This window comes from Neomonachus schauinslandi, chromosome 6 (genome assembly GCF_002201575.2).
Source record: "Neomonachus schauinslandi chromosome 6, ASM220157v2, whole genome shotgun sequence".
Taxonomy (NCBI): Eukaryota; Metazoa; Chordata; class Mammalia; order Carnivora; family Phocidae; genus Neomonachus; species Neomonachus schauinslandi.
The window spans coordinates 80,667,665-80,687,288 of NC_058408.1; the positions used below are offsets into that span (position 1 = coordinate 80,667,665).

At 36.6% G+C, this 19,624-nt stretch overlaps 1 protein-coding gene across 1 annotated transcript in view; it reads left to right on the forward strand.

The window, feature by feature from the left end:
- Positions 1–757: 757 nt before the first annotated feature.
- HEATR1 (HEAT repeat containing 1) overlaps positions 758–19,624 on the forward strand; it is a 48,350-nt gene continuing 29,483 nt past the window's right edge. The window contains exons 1-19 of the mRNA XM_021696083.2: positions 758–815; positions 1,117–1,290; positions 2,067–2,283; positions 4,216–4,357; positions 5,207–5,308; positions 5,735–5,875; positions 6,645–6,856; positions 7,006–7,139; positions 8,560–8,662; positions 9,598–9,708; positions 10,106–10,223; positions 11,296–11,403; positions 13,810–13,905; positions 14,346–14,434; positions 15,291–15,502; positions 16,164–16,285; positions 16,896–17,087; positions 18,941–19,124; positions 19,271–19,407. Of these exons, the coding sequence (XP_021551758.1) occupies positions 1,149–1,290; positions 2,067–2,283; positions 4,216–4,357; positions 5,207–5,308; positions 5,735–5,875; positions 6,645–6,856; positions 7,006–7,139; positions 8,560–8,662; positions 9,598–9,708; positions 10,106–10,223; positions 11,296–11,403; positions 13,810–13,905; positions 14,346–14,434; positions 15,291–15,502; positions 16,164–16,285; positions 16,896–17,087; positions 18,941–19,124; positions 19,271–19,407 (2,562 nt within the window). The 5' untranslated portion in view covers positions 758–815; positions 1,117–1,148. The remainder of the gene's footprint in view (positions 816–1,116; positions 1,291–2,066; positions 2,284–4,215; positions 4,358–5,206; positions 5,309–5,734; positions 5,876–6,644; positions 6,857–7,005; positions 7,140–8,559; positions 8,663–9,597; positions 9,709–10,105; positions 10,224–11,295; positions 11,404–13,809; positions 13,906–14,345; positions 14,435–15,290; positions 15,503–16,163; positions 16,286–16,895; positions 17,088–18,940; positions 19,125–19,270; positions 19,408–19,624) is intronic.

Consider the following 19,624-nt stretch of genomic DNA (forward strand, 5'->3'; position numbering starts at 1 on the left):
GGAAACTCTGTGTCTTGACTGGGGAGATAAGTTACATCTTCATTTGTTAAAACTCGTAGAACTGTTGAACTGAGTTGGTTAATTCGGTTTGTAAGTTGTTATCTCAACAGGGTTAACTTTAAAAGAAGAAAATATTCAGTATGTGCTCTCCAGGAATGCGAAAGTGGTGACAAGAAGGTCCCCAAGCTCCAGGGCAGTGGTACCCAGGATTTACAGAGCAGCTCACACTGCGCGATCAGCAGCTCATCTCATGAAATCCTCCGCCTTTCCCCACTTTATAAAGAAGGTAACAAACTCACAGAGATGAAATAATTCGGTGAAGCTCACACAGCGCAGGGGCGCTAGCGCCGGGGTTTGAGCTCAGCCAACGTGATTTCACAGCTCACATTTTTTTAACCCCTGGCGAATCTGCTGCTACATAGTAAAAGCTTGGATAAATGTAGGTCTAATAAATGGTTCCAGTTACAGATCCTTAATGCTCACAAAAGACTCGCCCTGAGACTGAACCCTTCAGGCGCAAACTGCTCTGTGCCGACGGGTAGCCCCCAGCGTGGGAGCCCAACGGAACCTAGAGCCAGAGCCAGAGCCGGAAGTCTGGCACGGCGAAGGGGTGGGACTTCAAATGCAGGGAGGTGGAGTCATCTTATCGCGTTTCTGACAAGCTTGTACCTCTTCTCTTGCCGTAGTGCCTGAAACCGGAAGCTCTCTTGAAGCGTGCTATGAATTTCCGGGCGAGAGCCGGCGGCTTGGGTAGCATGTGGGAACTGCTGTGAAGACTTGTTACTCTGTACGCGCCTCCCGAAGTCAAGTTCCCGGTGAGCAGGAGCGGTAGGGGAGTAGACGATATAAGAAGGGAGGCTGAGGTGTCCGCGGGTTTTCGAGTGTCGCGGAGTCCGGGCTGAAGAAAGCCGTGGTGCGCGGCCCCAGGAGCTTTAATTAGTTAACGCTGTTGCTGTGGTGTCGGCACCCTGGAGTCCGTGAGTCACGGGGCAGCCGGTTGTGTGTCTGGGACAGCGCTGAGCGCGAGGAAAGTTACTTACATGGGAGGCATTAGGGGCTTGTAGTTAAGTCACTTGGTAGTTTCCTGGAGACTTCACAGTGGTTTTGTTTTCCTAGCCTGTGTTTTTAGGAATCCGCCGGCGTGAGAGATGACATCCTTAGCCCAGCAACTCCAACGACTCGCCCTCCCTCAGAGTGACCGCAGTTTGTTATCGAGAGATGAAGTTGCTTCTTTGTTGTTTGACCCCAAGGAAGCGGCCACCATCGACAGGGACACGGCCTTTGCCATTGGTGAGCTATCCGTTAACTAAGAAAAGCTCTGAGGCATTTGTTTTGTGGATGTTGCTGTATCGTTTTCTCTTCTGACCCTCCCTCTTTCTTAGCAGTTTCTAACTTGTTGACTTATGTTGTTCAGGGATAGAGAATAACAAATAATCATGTGCTAGATGCTTGAAACGTATGTAGGTAGCGGTATCTGAATTTCACAGATGAAGAAACAAGGTTAGGGAGGTTAGGGAGGTCAACGAATGGGTGGGTAGAGCGAAGAACAGCTCAAAAAAGGCTGGAGGCAGTGACTGCGATGCAGGAGTCCTCCTAATCCCTAGGAGGACTGGCCTAGTTACTGAAAGGGTGTTTTTTTTTTTTTTTAAAGATTTTATTTATTTATTTGACAGAGAGAGAGATAGCCAGAGAGGGAACACAAGCAGGGGGCGTGGGAGAGGGAGAAGCAGGCCTCCCGCTGAGCAGGGAGCCTAATGCGGGGCTCGATCCCAGGACCCCGGGATCATGACCTGAGCCGAAGGCAGACGCTTAACCATCTGAGCCACCCAGGCGCCCCGTGTTTGTTTGTTTTTAAAGGAATGGCATCTGCCTAGCAGAACTTTATGTTCCAGTGAGGGAGATAGGACTTATTTTTTGTATTGAAAACTAGAAATCTGTATTTGGGACTGTATTACGATTATACCTGCTAAAAGAATACAGAGATTTGGGGGGTAAGTAAAACTATAAAAGAGGGGTGAGATGAGTTTGCTTGCAAAGAATTGTTAAATCAGCTGGCCTTTTCCTAGGATGCACTGGCCTGGAAGAGCTGCTGGGGATCGACCCTTCCTTTGAGCAATTTGAAGCACCGTTGTTCAGCCAGCTAGCAAAAACATTGGAGCGAAGCGTTCAGACCAAAGCAGTGAACAAGCAGCTGGATGAAAACATTTCATTATTCCTTATTCACTTGTCTCCTTACTTCCTACTGAAGCCAGCACAGAAGTGTCTGGAGTGGTTGATTCACAGGTAGCAAATAAAATTACAGAAATAATTATGGGCTAATAGATTTGATCTTTAAAAAAAAAAAATAAGTAATGAGAACACTTAAACCAATTTAAAGCTGAGAAATTAGGTATATTAAGAGATTAACACCATGTCTTTTGGGTGAGATAAGCATGTCCCCCTGTTAAACTCACTTTTGTTGATAGAACTAGAACTCCTAGAGTTCTTGAGTTTATAGGCCAACTTCAGGGGCGCCTGGGTGGCTCAGTTGGTTGAGCATCTGCCTTCAGCTCGGGTCATGATCCCAGGGTCCTGGGATTGAGCCCCACCTCAGGCTCCCTGTTCTACAGGGAGCCTGCTTCTCTCTCTCCCTCTGCCTGCCACTCTGCCTGCTTGTGCTCTCTCTCTTTTAAAAAAAAAATAGGCCAACTTCATTAGTTCTAAGGAGCTCATGTTACTCTGCTGTTACAAATTGTTACTGCATATTTGGAGCAAAGGGTATTCTTAAACTTCTTTCTTGCCGAAATAACAAAACCAATGTTTTGGGAAGAGGCAAATAGTATTCTCTAAAATACTGTAACTTAAGAAAAACAATAATAGCTAATGTGTATTGAACATTTTTGTGCCAGCTTCTGTGGTAAGCACTTTGCATGCACTCAGTGCTTACAGCATTCCTATGGGAAGATAGTTGTATTCTCCCCATTTTACAGTATACAAAACTGAGGCATAGTTAAGTTACCTGAGTCACACAACTAGTAAGCTGAGGTACAAGATGGTTTCCAAGGTTTGATCTTTTATCCTCTTTGGAAATTGCCTTAGTAGGTATACTCAGTTTATATTCTCACTTAATTGCCATCACATCACAGCTTACACAGTTTTGTTTATTTTGCCATGTGTTAATATGTTTCAAAAGTAGAAGGACCTGCATGTCATTAATTAGAGACATGGGGATAAAGTGATTCCCTTCTGGAAAAAAGTGAGTCATTGAGAAAACATAAGTTTAACTTGGGTCTCCTGATTATCAGAACATTAGAGTCATCAGACAAAAAAAAAAATCCGTAATATTTCCCTTTTTCTTCTAGCTTTTAAACGCCCCCCCCCCCATAGTTGATTAGTGTAAGGAGTACTTTTTGTATTCATGTAATTTTAAATTCAATACAAGATGAGTAGGCCGCCCTTGGTTATTGTTGTAAAATAAAGGTGTATGCAAAGTTTGAGGCATGTTGTCCTGCCTGAGGTAGAGGGAAGCTTCATGGAGAAAGTAGCATCTTGGCTAGTAAGTTTAGAGTTTAGACAGACATGAGGGATCACTTCACTGGGAGAATTAGGAAAAGCATTCTGAAAAAGGAGATATTTGAGCTAGGTCTTCAAAGCTAGAAAGGATTTAATGTATCTGATGTAATTAATGAACCTCTTATTATGGTAGAGGAGCCAATACAAAGTTTTGTGAAGTTCAGGGACAAATTATAAATGGTTGTAATTTAACAGTTTTTTAATTCAGAGAAAGTAATGTGACTTTCTTTTTCATTAGTCTTCGGGTTTTAGAATTCTGATAATTAGGGAAGCTGAGGAAGCTGTGGAAGGTGAACTTTAGAGCATGAAGAGGAGCCGAGCTTTGCTGCCTAGTTGACCGGTGGCTTTTCTGTTGGTTTGACTGCAGTGATCGTACAGTTTTATTAATTTAATAATAGGTTTAAAAAAAAAAGCTGAAAGTGAATGGCGTGTAAATTTTGATACTGAAAAATACTAAAAAATACTACTGCATAAGAGTTGACCAAATCTTGCAAGATAGAGACTTACATTTAATGCTCTTTATCTTATTTATAATTTTGTGCGTGTTTTCACTGATATTTACTCTGAGTAGTTTTAGCTCATTGACATACAATTTGGACATGTAAGGAAATATGTGCTCGTAGGTTTTGTGTCAGTTTGAATTGTTTGCTTTTCTCCCCCCAGGTTCCATATCCATCTTTATAATCAAGATAGCCTCATTGCTTGTGTTCTACCGTACCATGAGACAAGAATATTTGTACGGGTTATACAGCTCCTAAAAATTAATAACCCAAAGCACAAATGGTTTTGGTTGTCACCAGTTAAGGTATTGTTGAATGACATGTATTTTACTGAATATTGAGCATGGCAGTTCAGGTTAGGAGGAGGACACATGGGGACAAAAGTAGACTAACAGACTGTAGGACCATGGAAAGAGTTAACTTTATGCATGATGATAGTGAGGTCAGTGGTCAGAATTAGTAAAAAGAAAGGAAGTACAGTTTAAGAGTTTGAGTGTAAAGCACATTAAAGGGTGTTTAAGAAGAGAAAGCCAAGCATGATAAAGCTTATCAAATTACTCCCTCTGCTAATAACATCAGGACCATTTTTTTTTTTCCCCTACTCTACACACAGACACTGATGCTCTCTAGACACACTTGTTTCAGGTATGCAAACCCCACTCACCTATTGGAGTTCATTTCAGATTCTCTTTTCTTTGATTTATTCAGTATTTATTGAGCACCCAGTACATGCCATGCATGATGTTAAGCGGTGAGAATAGCAGTATAAATTTTCTGTGTTCCTAGTCTATTTCTATTACTAGTGTTATTGTAAAGCAGAGACAGCCTATCACATTGGCTGAAAAACCCAATCTATTAGAGTTATTAAGAATCTGGACAATCCAGATTTAGGTAAATACATAATCAAAATGCAAAACATGATAAGTAGGCAGTATTCACTGAGTGCCTGCACCCTTGCTGCTGACCTCTTGGATTTCTAAACTTTGCACAATTTTATATGTTAATCTCATATTTACCACAAGCTGTATGGAGAGACTGTATTTTGTATTTATGAACTGCACCAGTACGAAGCTGTTACTGTAGAAGGTACTTTAAAAAATAATAATCGTTGATGGATGTCCGTAATGATAGTTGGTTCTTTCTGTCTATAACAGCAACATGGAGTGCCCTTAGCTAGGGGAACTTTGATTACCCACTGCTACAAAGATCTCGGATTCATGGATTTCATTTGTAGTCTGGTGACAAAATCTGTGAAGGTGAGTAATACCGTGTTTCTTGACTCTATAATTCCATTAAAAGATTGCTTGCTTGGAATGAAGAAAGCCTGCTAAGGCATTTCCTAATTACTGTCCTTTCAAGAAGTTCTTTTTAAGTGACCTACTGTTCTGGAGCATGAGCAGTTTGATGAGTCTTTCATCACTAAAGGTGTTTTCCTACAAAGATGAATTATTCTGTTTCTTGCCAAATTCTGTTTTTAGTGACTGTTAAAGAGATGATCGAAAAATGTCACGATTGTTCATTCTTGTCATACTTAATTGAACCGTTGCGTTTGTGTATTTAATGTTGTATATGGTAAAAATGAAAATGTCAGCCTGAAGTAGTTGAGGAGAGCTATAAATATTCTTATACTTTTATCTAATTGGGCTTTCACTTTTATATGTGCTTTGTGTTTTTTGTTCTAGGTTTTTGCTGAGTATCCTGGGAGTTCAGCTCAGTTGAGGGTGCTCTTAACATTTTATGCTTCTACCATGGTGTCTACTCTAGTGACTGCTGAGGACAAATTGGATAATATAGTTGCCAAGCTGTTTCCATACATCCACAAGGTTGGTCCTGCTCATATGTTAAGTAGTTTATTTTATACTTGAAAGAATTTCCTGGCTTTTAAAAAATTTCACTTAGACATAAATATTTGAAAAATTGAAGACCTATTTCAGATGGTCAGTAAGATTGAATTTTCTGGTAAAAAAAAATATGACTTCTTTTGTCTTAAAAACTTAACTGAAGTGGGATCTTAATTAGGGTTCCTTAAGAATTAATGTTGGCTATTTGGCCCTGCCGCTGTCTTCCAGATCTGTTTTCTTAGCAGTCATGTTGACTCACCGGAAAAGGAAGGGATTAGAAAATCTCAAGGCATAGGCTCTTTTATTCTTTTTACAGTGACTTGCGCTTGTCAGTGTTTCTTCTTCCCAAGTGCCTTGTTGCCTGTCACCCTTCCAGATTCCTCATGGATTTACTGCTTTCACTTCTGGTGTCCCAAAGTTATTATCTTTAATCACACACTGTTTTGTTTCTGAAGTCTCCTTTACACTGGTGGGTGTTTGCCTTTAGAAGAAGAGCCTGTTGGCCACTGTTAGCATAAATAGTGGATATTTGAGTTGGGAGACCTTCTGAAATCTCTCCTGTGATCCAGGAGACTTATCTCTGTGTGCTCAGGAAAAGGTCAATTTCTGAGGAGTGATTGACTCTCAGTGTGTGTTAGGTAGTAGTAATCTCTAATTTATGGCATTTTCAATTTGAAAGGTAAAGTGACATTTTAAGTGGAATTCAGTGGTATAGTTTATCATTTTTCCTTATATCTTAAAAAATATTTAGGGATTGAAATCATCTTTACCAGATTACAGAGCTGCAACGTATATGATAATATGTCAGATATCTGTGAAAGTGACAATGGAAGATACCTTCGTTAATTCGTTGGCTTCACAGATCATCAAAACGCTGACCAAAATTCCCTCTTTGATCAAGGATGGATTAGGTTGCTTGATAGTGCTCATGCAGAGACAGAAGCCAGAGAGCCTTGGGAAAAAGTATGTACAATTGAATTGAGAAATGATAGTAATTAAAGGAGAATGAAGTTATTTTGAATAATTCTTTTCAAAGATAAATTTTATACTTTTTTTTTAATTGCCATATATTATGTGATTTTTAAAGTTAACATGTACTTATTTCTTCAAAGGCCATTTCCTCACTTGTGTAATGTTCCTGATCTTATTACAATACTTCATGGGATTTCTGAAATATATGACATCAGTCCTCTTCTGCGTTACATGCTTCCCCATCTGGTTGTCTCCATTGTTAATCATGTTACAGGTATGTGGTTTTACATTTTATGTTGAGAAACTTAGTGTCTAAGATCTGATTCTCTTAAAATAGGAATCACACTCTTGTTAATATCTTTAAGATATTTAAAGTTTCTGCTATATAATTGTTTTTGTGTAACTTATTCTTTTTTTTTTTTTTTTTAAAGATTTTATTTATTTATTTATTTGAGAGAGAGAATGAGATAGAGAGAGAGAGCATGAGAGGGGGGAGGGTCAGAGGGAGAAGCAGACTCCCTGCTGAGCAGGGAGCCCGATGCGGGACTCGATCCCGGGACTCCAGGATCATGACCTGAGCCGAAGGCAGTCGCTTAACCAACTGAGCCACCCAGGCGCCCTGTGTAACTTATTCTTAACGTGAAAAACATTTGGGGTGGGGAGTAGGTTGGTTGAAGGGAGATCCTTGTTCAATGAATGATATACTCAGAATTCTGGGTTTTTTTGTTTTGTTTTTTTAACGTGTGTTCCTAAACAATCCCTATGTGAAAAAGTTTATGGAATTATTTTAAAATGATTAATATATGTTGCCAAGTAAAACTTTCCCTTCTCATTTAGATATTTAATGAACTTCAGTGACTCGTTTATAATAAATATTCAGTTGCCAAAAAAGTTTTTCTCCTTTGAGTCATTGACCATAGACCAAGAAAATCTCATACATAAAAATCTAAATTTTTAAAAAGCCATAAAAAAGGTAATTAGAAGTGATTATTCCCATTATATGCTTTTTATCCTTCAATAAATACAGAAAGACAAGAAGAAATGCTTGGTCCTATTGCCACTTAGGCTGAGAAGGATATACTAAGGAAGACATCTCTAAATTATGTCAGTCTATTGAAAATTAGGTTTGCTTAACCACATCTTGGTTTACATATGTGTTTCAGAAACATGACTAGCATGTATAAAAGTGTATTTTTCCTAATTTGATGGTGATGAGTAATGTGGTTCCAGTCTTTGAAGGCAGGGCCAGCATCTGGTTCATAATACATGTATCGTCAATCTGGAATAGAAGAGGACAGCTCTTGGTTCAGGAAGGCATATTGAGATGATGGTTGAGCCTGTTTTCAGAGCTAGTTTATTAAGACCTAGGCTTGGGTCCCAACTTCAGCCACTTCTAATATGACCTGCAATGACTATTTTTTGGACTTCTGTTTTAATAAGCTAGGCATGAAAAACTTGTTAAAAATAAAGAGAATTTCAGGTAAAGCATAAGTGAGGGTAATGTATACAGAAATGTTGTAAAAATATATAAATGGCTAAATAGGTAAAATACACTTTTATAAACAGGTAAAAAGCTGGTTATGGATGGATACGGTTTAAAGTTACTCCTATGGAAGGGTTTTCTGCTGTAAATAAATTTAATAATGTAAGTGCAAAAAACTTTCCCCAATTTTAATTTATGTTGTATCCTAAAGGAGAAGAAACTGAAGGGATAGATGGCCAAATCTACAGGAGACATTTAGAAGCCATACTTAAAAATATATCACTGAAGGACAACTTAGACCGTTTGTTGGCTAGGTAAGGTATTATTTCTGACATACTTTTGGTTTATATTTTTGTGGTTTTGTATACTTTTTAGAATTGGCTAGCAGTTTTCCAGTATGTCTGTATGATGTACTTCTTGATTTGTCGGTATCATTTCACTAATTATAAGTACTTAGTGCAATAATTATGGCAATAGAAGGAAAAAGTAATTTCTCTTTAGTGCTTATGTATGATCATGGAAAGTTAATAGTTAAGCTAGATTTGGGTAATAGCTACATGTAACTAACTAGTGGCTGTTTAGAGTTTCTTATTAATAAGTGATCAAAATGCCTGAAACGATACCTCACAGTTGGCATTTAGTAAATACCAATTAGAAACTTAATACTGAGGGTTGGTGTGAAATAAAGGTTATTTCTTCCTTTTCTGTAAAGATAGTTCAGTTTCCCATTTTCTTTGTTTACTTAAAGGGCAACTTGATACAAGTGCAAAGAATGTAGGCGTTGCAGTCAGACATGGGCTTGAATCCTGCCTCTCTCATTTCCAGGAGAGTAGAGTAGTAAATTCTGAAGGTCAGACTGCCTGGATCTGGTTTTGCTGTTGGGTGACATTGGCCTGTCTGCTGGTGTGTGTCATTCATGCCCCTTGCTCACAGAGTTGGCTTGTGAATTAAATTAGAGTATACACAGGAGGTACTGTGGAGAGTGCGGGCCCCGGGATCAAACTGGGGGTTGAAAACCTGCTCTACCTCTTACGGCACAGTAGGACTCGCTAAGTGTTGGCTCTGGTGGTTCTCCTTTGATCTCAGGCAAATTACAAGAATTCTTAGCCCCAGTTTTTATATATGTAAAGTAAGAATGACTTCTACCTTGTGGAAGTGTGGCAGATAATATTTCTAAAGCATCTAGAACATAATGGGTACTCAGTAGATAGTAGCTCTCATGCCTGGTGATACTTGTTTTGTTTTGCAGCCTTCTTTTTGAAGAGTATACTTCATATAGTTCACAGGAAGAAATCGATCCTGATAAAGTATCTTTGCTTAACGAACAGTTTCTTCCACTTATCAGACTTCTAGAAAGCAAGTAAGTTGTGTGTTTTTGCCCTTCTCTAATGTGTGGCTCTTGATTTATAAAAAGAAGATTCACAGGTCACGTCATAATAAAGTGACTGAATTGTAAAGAGGCTGTTCCCCCCCCCCCCCCCCCTTAAGGAAGACAGGTGGGGGATTTAGGTATATTTGAAATATGACTTTCATATAGGGAATAGTGGCTGTGTGGAGACTGTAGAGAGTATCATTTTTTTTATAGAGAGACATTGTTGCAGTAGTCATAGTAACTTGATTAACATTATTTGGTTTTATGTATACCATTTATTAAAATTGTAAGTCTTAGTAATTTTTTATGTTTTTCTTTAATATGTGTATGGTGTGTGTGGTCAGTAACTTCACTAAGAATAATTAACTCACGAATTTCTTCCCAGATATCCCAGAACATTAGATGTTGTACTAGAGGAACGCTTAAAAGAAATTACAGATCTAAAAAAACAAGAACTTTTTCATCAGTTTATCTCTCTTTCTACAAGTGGAGGAAAGTATCAGGTAAGTTTTTCTTCAGAGAAATTACTACAATTATGGGTATATTTGTGTGGTTCTTTGAAGAGGTCTGGAAGGAAATTTGTTACTTCACGTCTTTCTATGGAACGTTTAATGGACAGGTGAGATTTGATACAGTTTACCTAGTTCCCTGACGTAAGGCTGTGAGGCAGGGGTTGAATCATTAGAAAAAGGCACAGTAGTTTAACTGAATGGGATATATATTTCAGGAAGAGTATTGTTTGGAAATGTTAACAAATGGTCATTAGCAATCACTAAAAGATGGCTTCACTTAGTTTCCAGCGTGTCCTTATTTTTCTCCCATATCTGCACTTTGCAGTGCAGTACCCACTAGCTACATGTGGCTATTTAAGTCATTGATTAGAAAGAGGTAGGTGGATTTTAATTTCATGAGCATGTTAGAACTTAGAAATTTCCTGGTGATTCACCCTAAATCTTTCTACTAGAAGTGAGACACTTAAGCAGTTCTTACAAATAACCTTGAAGATAAATATTATGAAGAGAAATGTGATTGTTTTGGTTTTCCTCTTCCATAATTAGACTTTCATCTTTAATGGCGTTTCATTTCCAAATCTTAGAATGATAGACAGATTTCCTTCTTAGTCTGATTACTAAGTGAAGTAAGTTGTCATAAATTTGACTGTCATTGTTGTAGCATTTAGACAAATTGCTTTTTGTCTTCAGTGACCAATTTTTTAAATTTATATTTTCATTTAGGTGCTAATACAATGATTTATTTTAGGTACTTCTCAGTCTGAAGTCAGATCTACATAAAGAATGCAAAGTTACTTCATAGAATTGCTTCGCTTAATAAACCTACCCATAGCCACGAGGGTACTCAGAATCACAACATTAACAATACACATTTTGTTCATCTGTTGTAACATACCATGTTCTAGAGACAAAGATTTTACTTTACTTTTTGGTTTCTGAAATTAGATGATTGTTATCAAATATGTTGGGTATTTTGGGATGGTTTTCTCTAGTTCTTATTCTTGATCAGATGCTGCTCAGATTTAATGGTGAAATCATTTGGTGATTGTGATGAATCCTATAGTTTTTAGCAGATTCTGATACCTCCTTGATGCTCAGTCTGAATCATCCACTTGCTCCTGTGAGACTTCTGGCCATTAATCATCTGAAAAATATCATGAAAACGTCAGAGGTTTGTGTCAAATAGCTTCATTTGTGGTATTTTTATCCTTATTGTGAACAGTGTGATTCTAGAATAAGAAATTGAAGTTACCAACTATAATTGATACTGTGTAATTACAGACATAAGATGAATAAAGCAGATGAGAGTGCACTGGATGAAGATTTAGGACCATACATGCCAGCAGCCAGCACTTTAACCTTTGTGTGCTCTAATAACAACTATCTTCACATGTTTCCACGTTGCAGATTATTAAAGTGTTTTCAGACTAGAATTTCTAGATCCTTTACAGAGGTTCGCAAATTATCTGAGAATGTTTTAGTTTTGAGATTTGACTTTGATAGTCTCATGGTCAACATGAGTGTATTTGGAGACATGGGAATGAGAGCTTTTGGAACACCGTTCCATGATCTCAGTACCTGCAGTTGTATTTGTGTTTCACATTGTGGTGGCTGCAAGTAGTAAGTACAAAGGCTGACTTAATTTGTAAATAATGTTTTTATACCAAAATGGTATTTTATAAACACTTTGTAATGATTGAAATGAAGCAGTATTTTTCAGACTTAAGCCATTCAAACAATACCCTCACGATTTTTTGCTGTTTGCTTACTGCTGATACTATGTTCTAAAAATTTTTCTCCTGCTTTTAAATGGACTCTTTTTTTTTTTTCCATAGCCATCAAATCATGGGTTTGAAGAACTAATTGGTATAGATAGTTTACTGTAGTTACTATAATTGAAATGGGAGTGTTCATTTGTGTGATAATCTGAAATTCTCTTGTATATGTACTACTGTTTGCATATTTAGAAAGTTTCTGGAATAAAGAAAAGTGGTCCTAGAGTTGTTTCCCCATGGCACGTATTAATATAAACATGCTGAACTCGAACTTGTGTCATGGTTGGTAGAACCAGATTCACATCACAAGTAGAATTTAATTTCATCTGATCATAATTACCATAGTAAATTCATTTCAATTTGAGTTTTACTGGTTTTGCAGGGTTTTTTAAATATTGGACTCAAAAATTTTTGTTTTGTATTTTTAATATTTTTATATTTTTGAGTCACTTAATTTTTAAAATGATCTGTAAATAATAAAAACAGCATTAGGATCTGTGAGAATGTTTCTTTAAAAAATGGTTGATGTAGTACTCAGATTTATAATCTATTGCTTGATTTGATTCATTTCTGATCTGGCATAAGTTGTGTTTCACAAACTGCTGATAAGTATGTGTTACTGATTTTTTTTTGATAATTGAACTATTGAATACTGGTCTTTGTTGTGATGGGAAGATTCCAGTGTCTAGAACGAAAAAGGGATTCCTGGAAGCTCCTAATACTCCTGAAGCTGTTTTCAGCCTTCTTTTGCTCTTAATCCCTTCCTCCCCTGTCCTTTTCTGGATCTGGTTAGTTTTTCAATAATAGGGCACCCTTTAGGTTTAAGTATTGTAACTACAGTTAACTGTCTTTCTCTGCATGCTTTGCTTTCACTTTCCCTTCCCCATCAGGGACAGAACATAGATTCTATTCTAGAATTTCAGATTGGGATATTTGGCTACTTGTCAACTCTAGAGAAAATTTTGGTGACATTTGATACAGCAGACTTGGACTTCAGTTTTGTGAATTCTAGGGATTTGGGTTTTATCTCCCAACAGAGTGACCTGTTACTTTTTTGTAGCATTATTTAGTTATATTTATTTCACCATCTACAGGTAGGGATATATTTAGATTGGCTTGTAGTCTTACTTTTCCATTACTTTGAATGATTGTATGCTTTATTTTCTTTTGTTAATTAAGAAAAATAGGATCTTTTTTTGACAGACTGGCAACTGGCTTCTCAGCCGACGTCCTTGTAAAAATCTTGATAATGATGGCTAACTTTTAACGGTATTTACAATGTGTAAGGTCTTGTTCTAAGCACTGACATGTATTACTTCATTTTGTGGCAGTCCTTTGAGATAGGTACTATTATTAGCTCTATTTTATGGACGAGAATAGTGAGACCTGGAAAGGTTAAGTAACTTGTTGCAGGTCACACAGCTGGTAAGTGGTGGAGCTAGGATTTAAACCTAGACGTTCTGGTTCTTTAGTCTATGCACTCTCAATATCCGGGCTCTTATTTAACAAGTCAAACTTCTTAATGCCTAAATTATGTTCAGATTATACATATTCTATGGTATTTTGAATAGAAACTGGGAAAAATTTGTACCAAATAATTAGTCATCTAAAAAGGCCCTTTAGAGGTTACCTAGTTCAGTGCAAGTATGCTTGGAGTGTTTGAATTTGTGTCTAGGCCAGAGCCTGTATTTCTTGACTAATAATCTGGAGTGCTTTTCATAAAACTAAGCTTTCTTTCTAGTGTAAACTTTTAGGAGGTTTTGGCAACAACCAAATTTATGTATTTTTTTTCTCTTGCTTAGGAGAGTGTCGATGAGTCTTTCATAAAAGAAGCTGTTTTGACCCGATTAGGTGATGATAGCATAGATGTTGTTTTGTCAGCTATAAACGCTTTTAAGGTGAGTGAATTTGTTGTTTGTTGAAACACACAATTTGTAAATATTTTCTTGCCCTTCCCAGGTGATTCTCTGCTCTAGGCAGGAACATACTTGGAAATTATTCCTTCATTGGAAATTTGTTCTCTTGAGAGCGTAGACTTAAGCCTGGTTAAGGAAAGCTCATGGGAAAAATTAGACTGCACAGCTTTTTGTATATGGAAGTTTTTCAAAAGGGAGAAGCACTTTGTGAATTTTTATCGATAGTAAATACCTTGGGATCATGGAAAATTGTCTCATAAATGCCACTTTGGAGAAATTACTCTCATAAAGCTTTGAAATTATATGAGGACTGTTGGGAGATAAATTCTTTATAATTCATTATTTTTTAAAGTTCATTTAACAAGCACCATATGTATCTGAAGCAAGTGAAAATTTACTTATGTACGTTTCTTCCCCTTTAGATTTTCAAACAACACTTTAGTTTGGAAGTAACGGTTTCAAATCTTCTCAACCTCTTTCGAAGAGCAGAACTTTCAAAAAATAGAGAATGGTATATATTCATTTCTCCTCCTATTTTGAATTGACAGAATTCTATATCAGTTTCAGTTTTATTTATTTTTTTTCTTTACATTTTTGCATCTTATAATTTAGTTACATGGCCCTTTGGTCATGGTAGTGGAATGGTTCATAATGTAACTCTTGCATTATAAAAAGAATTAGGGTTTGTGGGGGTTCATTATAATATTCTCTGTGTTTGAAATTTTTCTTAATCAAATGGAGAGAGTATATAATGGGTGACGTAAAACTGAAATCTGGAAAGTAGGATGGGAAGTAGTTTTAATTTTCTGCTTTATATAATTCTATACAAGGATAGTATATTACTTTATAATTAAAAGTAAACATACTAAAATAAGCTCAGAGGCACATGGTCACCTTCTGTAGTGTTTGATGAGCTCTAGTTATTTCATTTTTGGCATTTCTAAGCTTTTTGCACGGAAAAAAAATGACTTAAGCTCTTTAGGGGAGGAGAGCATGTCTTACAGATTTTTGTATCTGTCATATTTAGTTCTTAGCACATACTGTGTGTTCAGATAGTTCTTTAACTTATGAGTGAATCCCTGATTTCTGGTGGAGTTGAGATACATTGTGAGATACATGTTTTATGTTAAAATTAACCTAATGATTTCTCAAAAAAAAAAAAAAAGATTTGACAGAATTAGCAGTTTAATTACTGTCCCAAATAGCTCCCTTATTAGCATGGATTTTGACTGATTGTCTAGGTGTCTCTGAATAACATGTTTGGTGAGGAAATCAGGATAGTGTCAGTTGAGTGGGAACAATGTAATAATTTTTTGCTGAATTTAAGTTTCTAATGGGTCTCTCAACCAAATGTGTTTGTGTCTCAGGTACAAGGTACTTGAGGTAGCAGCAGACATATTAATTAAAGAAGAGATACTGAGTGAAAATGATCAGTTGTCAAATCAGGTGGTGGTGCATTTGCTGCCATTTATGATTATTGTTAATGATGATATGGGATCCGCTGATACGAAAATTGCTATATATTTATCGAAATCAGGAATTTGCTCTCTGCACCCTATATTAAGAGGCTGGAAAGAAGGTAAGAAATTCGGTTGCCTTTGAGGGAAAAAAAACACTTTAAAAAGAAGATAAGTACAATTAAAAGTTGGCTCTAATCATTATTTGAAATCATGCTTGCTATGATCTGTGTCAGCAAGATTTTTAAAAATTTTTGCCAAGGTCAAAAACCTATAGTTGACTCTTGAACAACACAGGTTTGAACCACACGGATTCACTTAAGTGCAGGTAATTTTTGATAAATATAATACCTTTTCTCTTCTTTATGGTTATTTAAATAGTACTTTTTTCCCCTGTAGATTACATTATTATAAGAATACAGTATATGACACATATAGCATATAAAAGATGTGTTAACTATTTATATTATGTTATGTTGAGGCTTCTAGTCAATAGTAGGCTATTAGTAATTAAGTTTTTGAGGAGTCAAAAGTTATATTCAGATTTTCGACTGTGTTGGGGAGGGGCATTGGCAACCCTATCCCTCATGTTTTTGGACAGTCAACTACAATGAAAAGGAGGCTGACCCACAAATTCAGAATTGGATAAAAGGAAAAATAGCAAACCTTCATAGGAAAACTAAAACTTTTGCCTAAATTTCTTACTCTACAGAATTCTTTAGGTGAGTATTGGTGATATAAGGGTCCTCTGTGTTTTGTTTTGTTTTGTTTTGTTTTTAACAGCTCTTGAAAATGTGATTAAAAGCACAGAGTCAGGAAAACTAATTGGTGTAGCAAATCAAAAGATGATTGCATTATTGGCTGACAACATAAGTTTAGGGGATCCTTCTTCAATGTTAAAGATGGTACGTATGCTGTCAGAGACCACCCCTGGACTTGTTATAATTTTATTAGATTCTCAGTGTTTGCTTTACTAGATTTTTAAAAATAATTTTGCATTTTTTGACTACTTTGTTATGCTTTAAACATGTATAGTGTTACATAGTATATTCTGCAGATTGTTTAAAATCTTTTACATTTTATATTACTTTTTTGTGGTTTTACATTGGACTAGTAAGAATAGTGTGTACTTCTTCGCTTTCCTGTTTCCTGTCATTTAAAATATAAAGTCATATTTTTTGTTAAAATAGCATAATATCTAAAAGGATTTTTTTTTCTTTTTTGCGTTAGTAAATAAACCTTTGTCAAGGTATTAGGTGTATAATTTTAAAGCATTTATCCAGTTGCCAGATGTAATTACGTTCATTATAATTCTGAAATTATTTTATTATTACTTAGAAATCAGTGCTTGCTACTTTTTAAAGGCTTTATATTTGTCATCTCACTTTAAATGTAAAATACATAATAGGTAGGTCTGAGGTAGGAAAAATTGTTTTATTTAAATCTAAAAAAAAAAAAAAAATTGTTTTATTCAAACTAAGAGCTACCAGTAATGGAGTATGTTTATTTTTCAAGGTGGAGGATTTAATAAGCATTGGGGAAAAGGAGTGCTTTAGCCTGAAGCAGAAAGTGACTTTTCACGTGATCATGGCTGTGCTTGTTTCTTGCTGTTCATCTTTAAAAGAAACTCACTTTCCATTTGCGATAAGAGTCTTCAATTTGTTGCAGAAAAAAATAAAGAAGCTTGAAAGTGTCATTACTGCAGTGGTAAGGATTGCAAAGTCTCTGGAACATTGAGTAAAGTGGCAGCCAGGCTTGTTAATCACAGCAACACTGAAAACTGGGGGCTGAAATGCTAAATCTTTGGATACTAGGGGTGAAATGTGAAACAGCCTTGGGTAGCAATAGGTAGTGAATTAGAAAATTTAATTGAATTATAGAATTTCAGGGTTGTGATGTTTTGTACCTGATAGTTGACTCTCCCCTGTATTTATTGAGTAATTATCTGAGTTATACTTAACTACCCTTTGTGATGAAGAATTCACTAGGCTTATTAGTGCTTGAACAAAATATTACTTCATTCTGTTGTTTAAAAGAATTGATTTTTTTTTAAAGATTTTATTTATTTGAGAGAGAGTATGCTCGAGGGGAGGTGTAGAAGGAGAGGGAAAGAATCTCAAGCAGACTCCCTGCAGAGCACAGAGCCGTATGTGGTATGGTCGCATGATCCTGAGGTCATGACCTGAGCCAAAACCAAGAGTTGGACGTTTAACTGAACCACCCAGGTGCCCCAAGAATTGATCTTTTGTATTATTTTAATATTACATCAGATTTGGATCTCACCAGCTTACTATTGTCTTTGACAGTATTGGCTAAGGAACATGTTTCAGTTGTTTGTATTTTTACCTAGTATCACATCCTGAGGTAATACGGTTATTTCTTTTAATATTTTTAATAGTATTTTGTTTTTATCTGTCCTCCAATGTTCAGAGGGCTCCTCATTTTAGGATTTGCTGAACGAATTACATCTTTCTTACATTTACATAGGTTCTAGCCATAGTCATTGTTACCTAAAATTATGTAAACTTTAAAAGCATGAATCTTCGGAGCTCCTGAGTGGCTCAGTTGGTCAAGCATCCAGCTCTTGGTTTTGTCTCCGGGAATGATCTCAGGTCATGGGATAGAGCCCCGCCTTGGGTTCTGTGCTCAGTGTGGAGTCTGCTTTAGATTCTGTCACCCTCCCTTCTGTTCACGTGTGCTCTCTTTCTCTGTTGCTCTCAAATAAATAAATAAAAATCTTAGAAAAAAATATAAAAGAGTGAATCTTCATATTTTAAAAAGTAGCCCAGATAAGCCCTTCTTAATTTCTTTCTTTTGTGGAATGTGATAACCTGAATGGTGTTTGCCCTTGGTGTTTAAAGTGTGAACAAATGGAGTGTTTTGTATATGTGCAGATAATATACTGTTTTATATTTAGTACCCTTTCTGGGAGTCCTGAGTCTCTTTCCAGTTGCAGCAGCACATTGAGCCAATGAAATCCCTCACTAGAGACATTTTCTCAAAAGTCTGGCTTTGGGTTATTTTCCTTCTAAATTACTACTTTGCACTCTCCTGTACAGAGTCTCATTTATCATTTTTCTTCATGTTTTCTCATGCTGCTTTTTAGTATCTAGAGTATAATTTCAAACACCCTCACATTTTGCTACTTGTTTAGAACTATTTCCAAGTTTGGAGATTTTACTGCGTACCCTCTTCAGACTAGAAGTGTGTGACATGAGAAAGGTCCTTTTAAGGGTCTCCTGGAGCTCCAACTCCTTTCTGTGTAGGAATGTGCCACTAGATAAACACAATTTATATGGATAACATTTGTTTTTAGATAAGTTTCAAGAAAATATAGATAAAATGAAGCTGTGGATAATTTATTTGTATCCTTTTGTAATAGTGATGGTCGAACCTCTCTACAAATTTGGTTAAAGCTAATAATCCTCTCCTCACTTAAATGCACAGAGAGACAAAATTTTGCATATTACCCAATCATTTATCCATTGCAGGTCCTCTGAGTATAACCCATGTTCAGAACTCCTTCATATTTATGCTCTTTGTTTCCTTTACCATTTCAGGAAATCCCCTCAGAATGGCATTTTGAGCTGATGATGGACAGAGAGATACCAGTGGAACTGTGGGCACATTACATAGAGCAGCTGAACACAGCCCGGCGTGTTGCTGTGGAGGACTCTGTTTTACTCATATTTTCACTGAAAAATTTTATTCATGCACTAAAGGCTCCTAAATCTTTTCCTAAAGGTAGGACAAAGTGTGACTTTTGAATGTGATACTCTAGAAAACTGAATTATTGTCTCCACAACTATTCTTTGTCTTGAGTGAAAATTCCCACCAGTGTGTTCACATAAGTTTATTCATCGTTTCTCTTTCTCTTCATGTCCATGTAGATGATATATGGTGGAATCCCGAACAGCTGAAAGAAGACAGCAGAGCCTTTCTGCACTTGTTTATTGGACTCTTTGAGATGATACTCAGTGGTGCTGATGCCATTCATTTTAGGGTTCTGATGAAACTTTTCATAAAGGTACTAGGCTCATCTTTTTCAGGCGTACTCTTCCTTTTAGAAGATAGAGCAGAGCATTTTAGTTATGGCAGTTTTTAATGAAAATGAAAGTAGATTTTTAAACAGTGAAGCGTATGTGGTGACATACACGGGCCCCATGAAGTAGCGGTATCATCATGACACCAGTCAGTAGGCCAGAGACTAACATTACCGCATGCCTACTAGTGTGTTAGGCCTA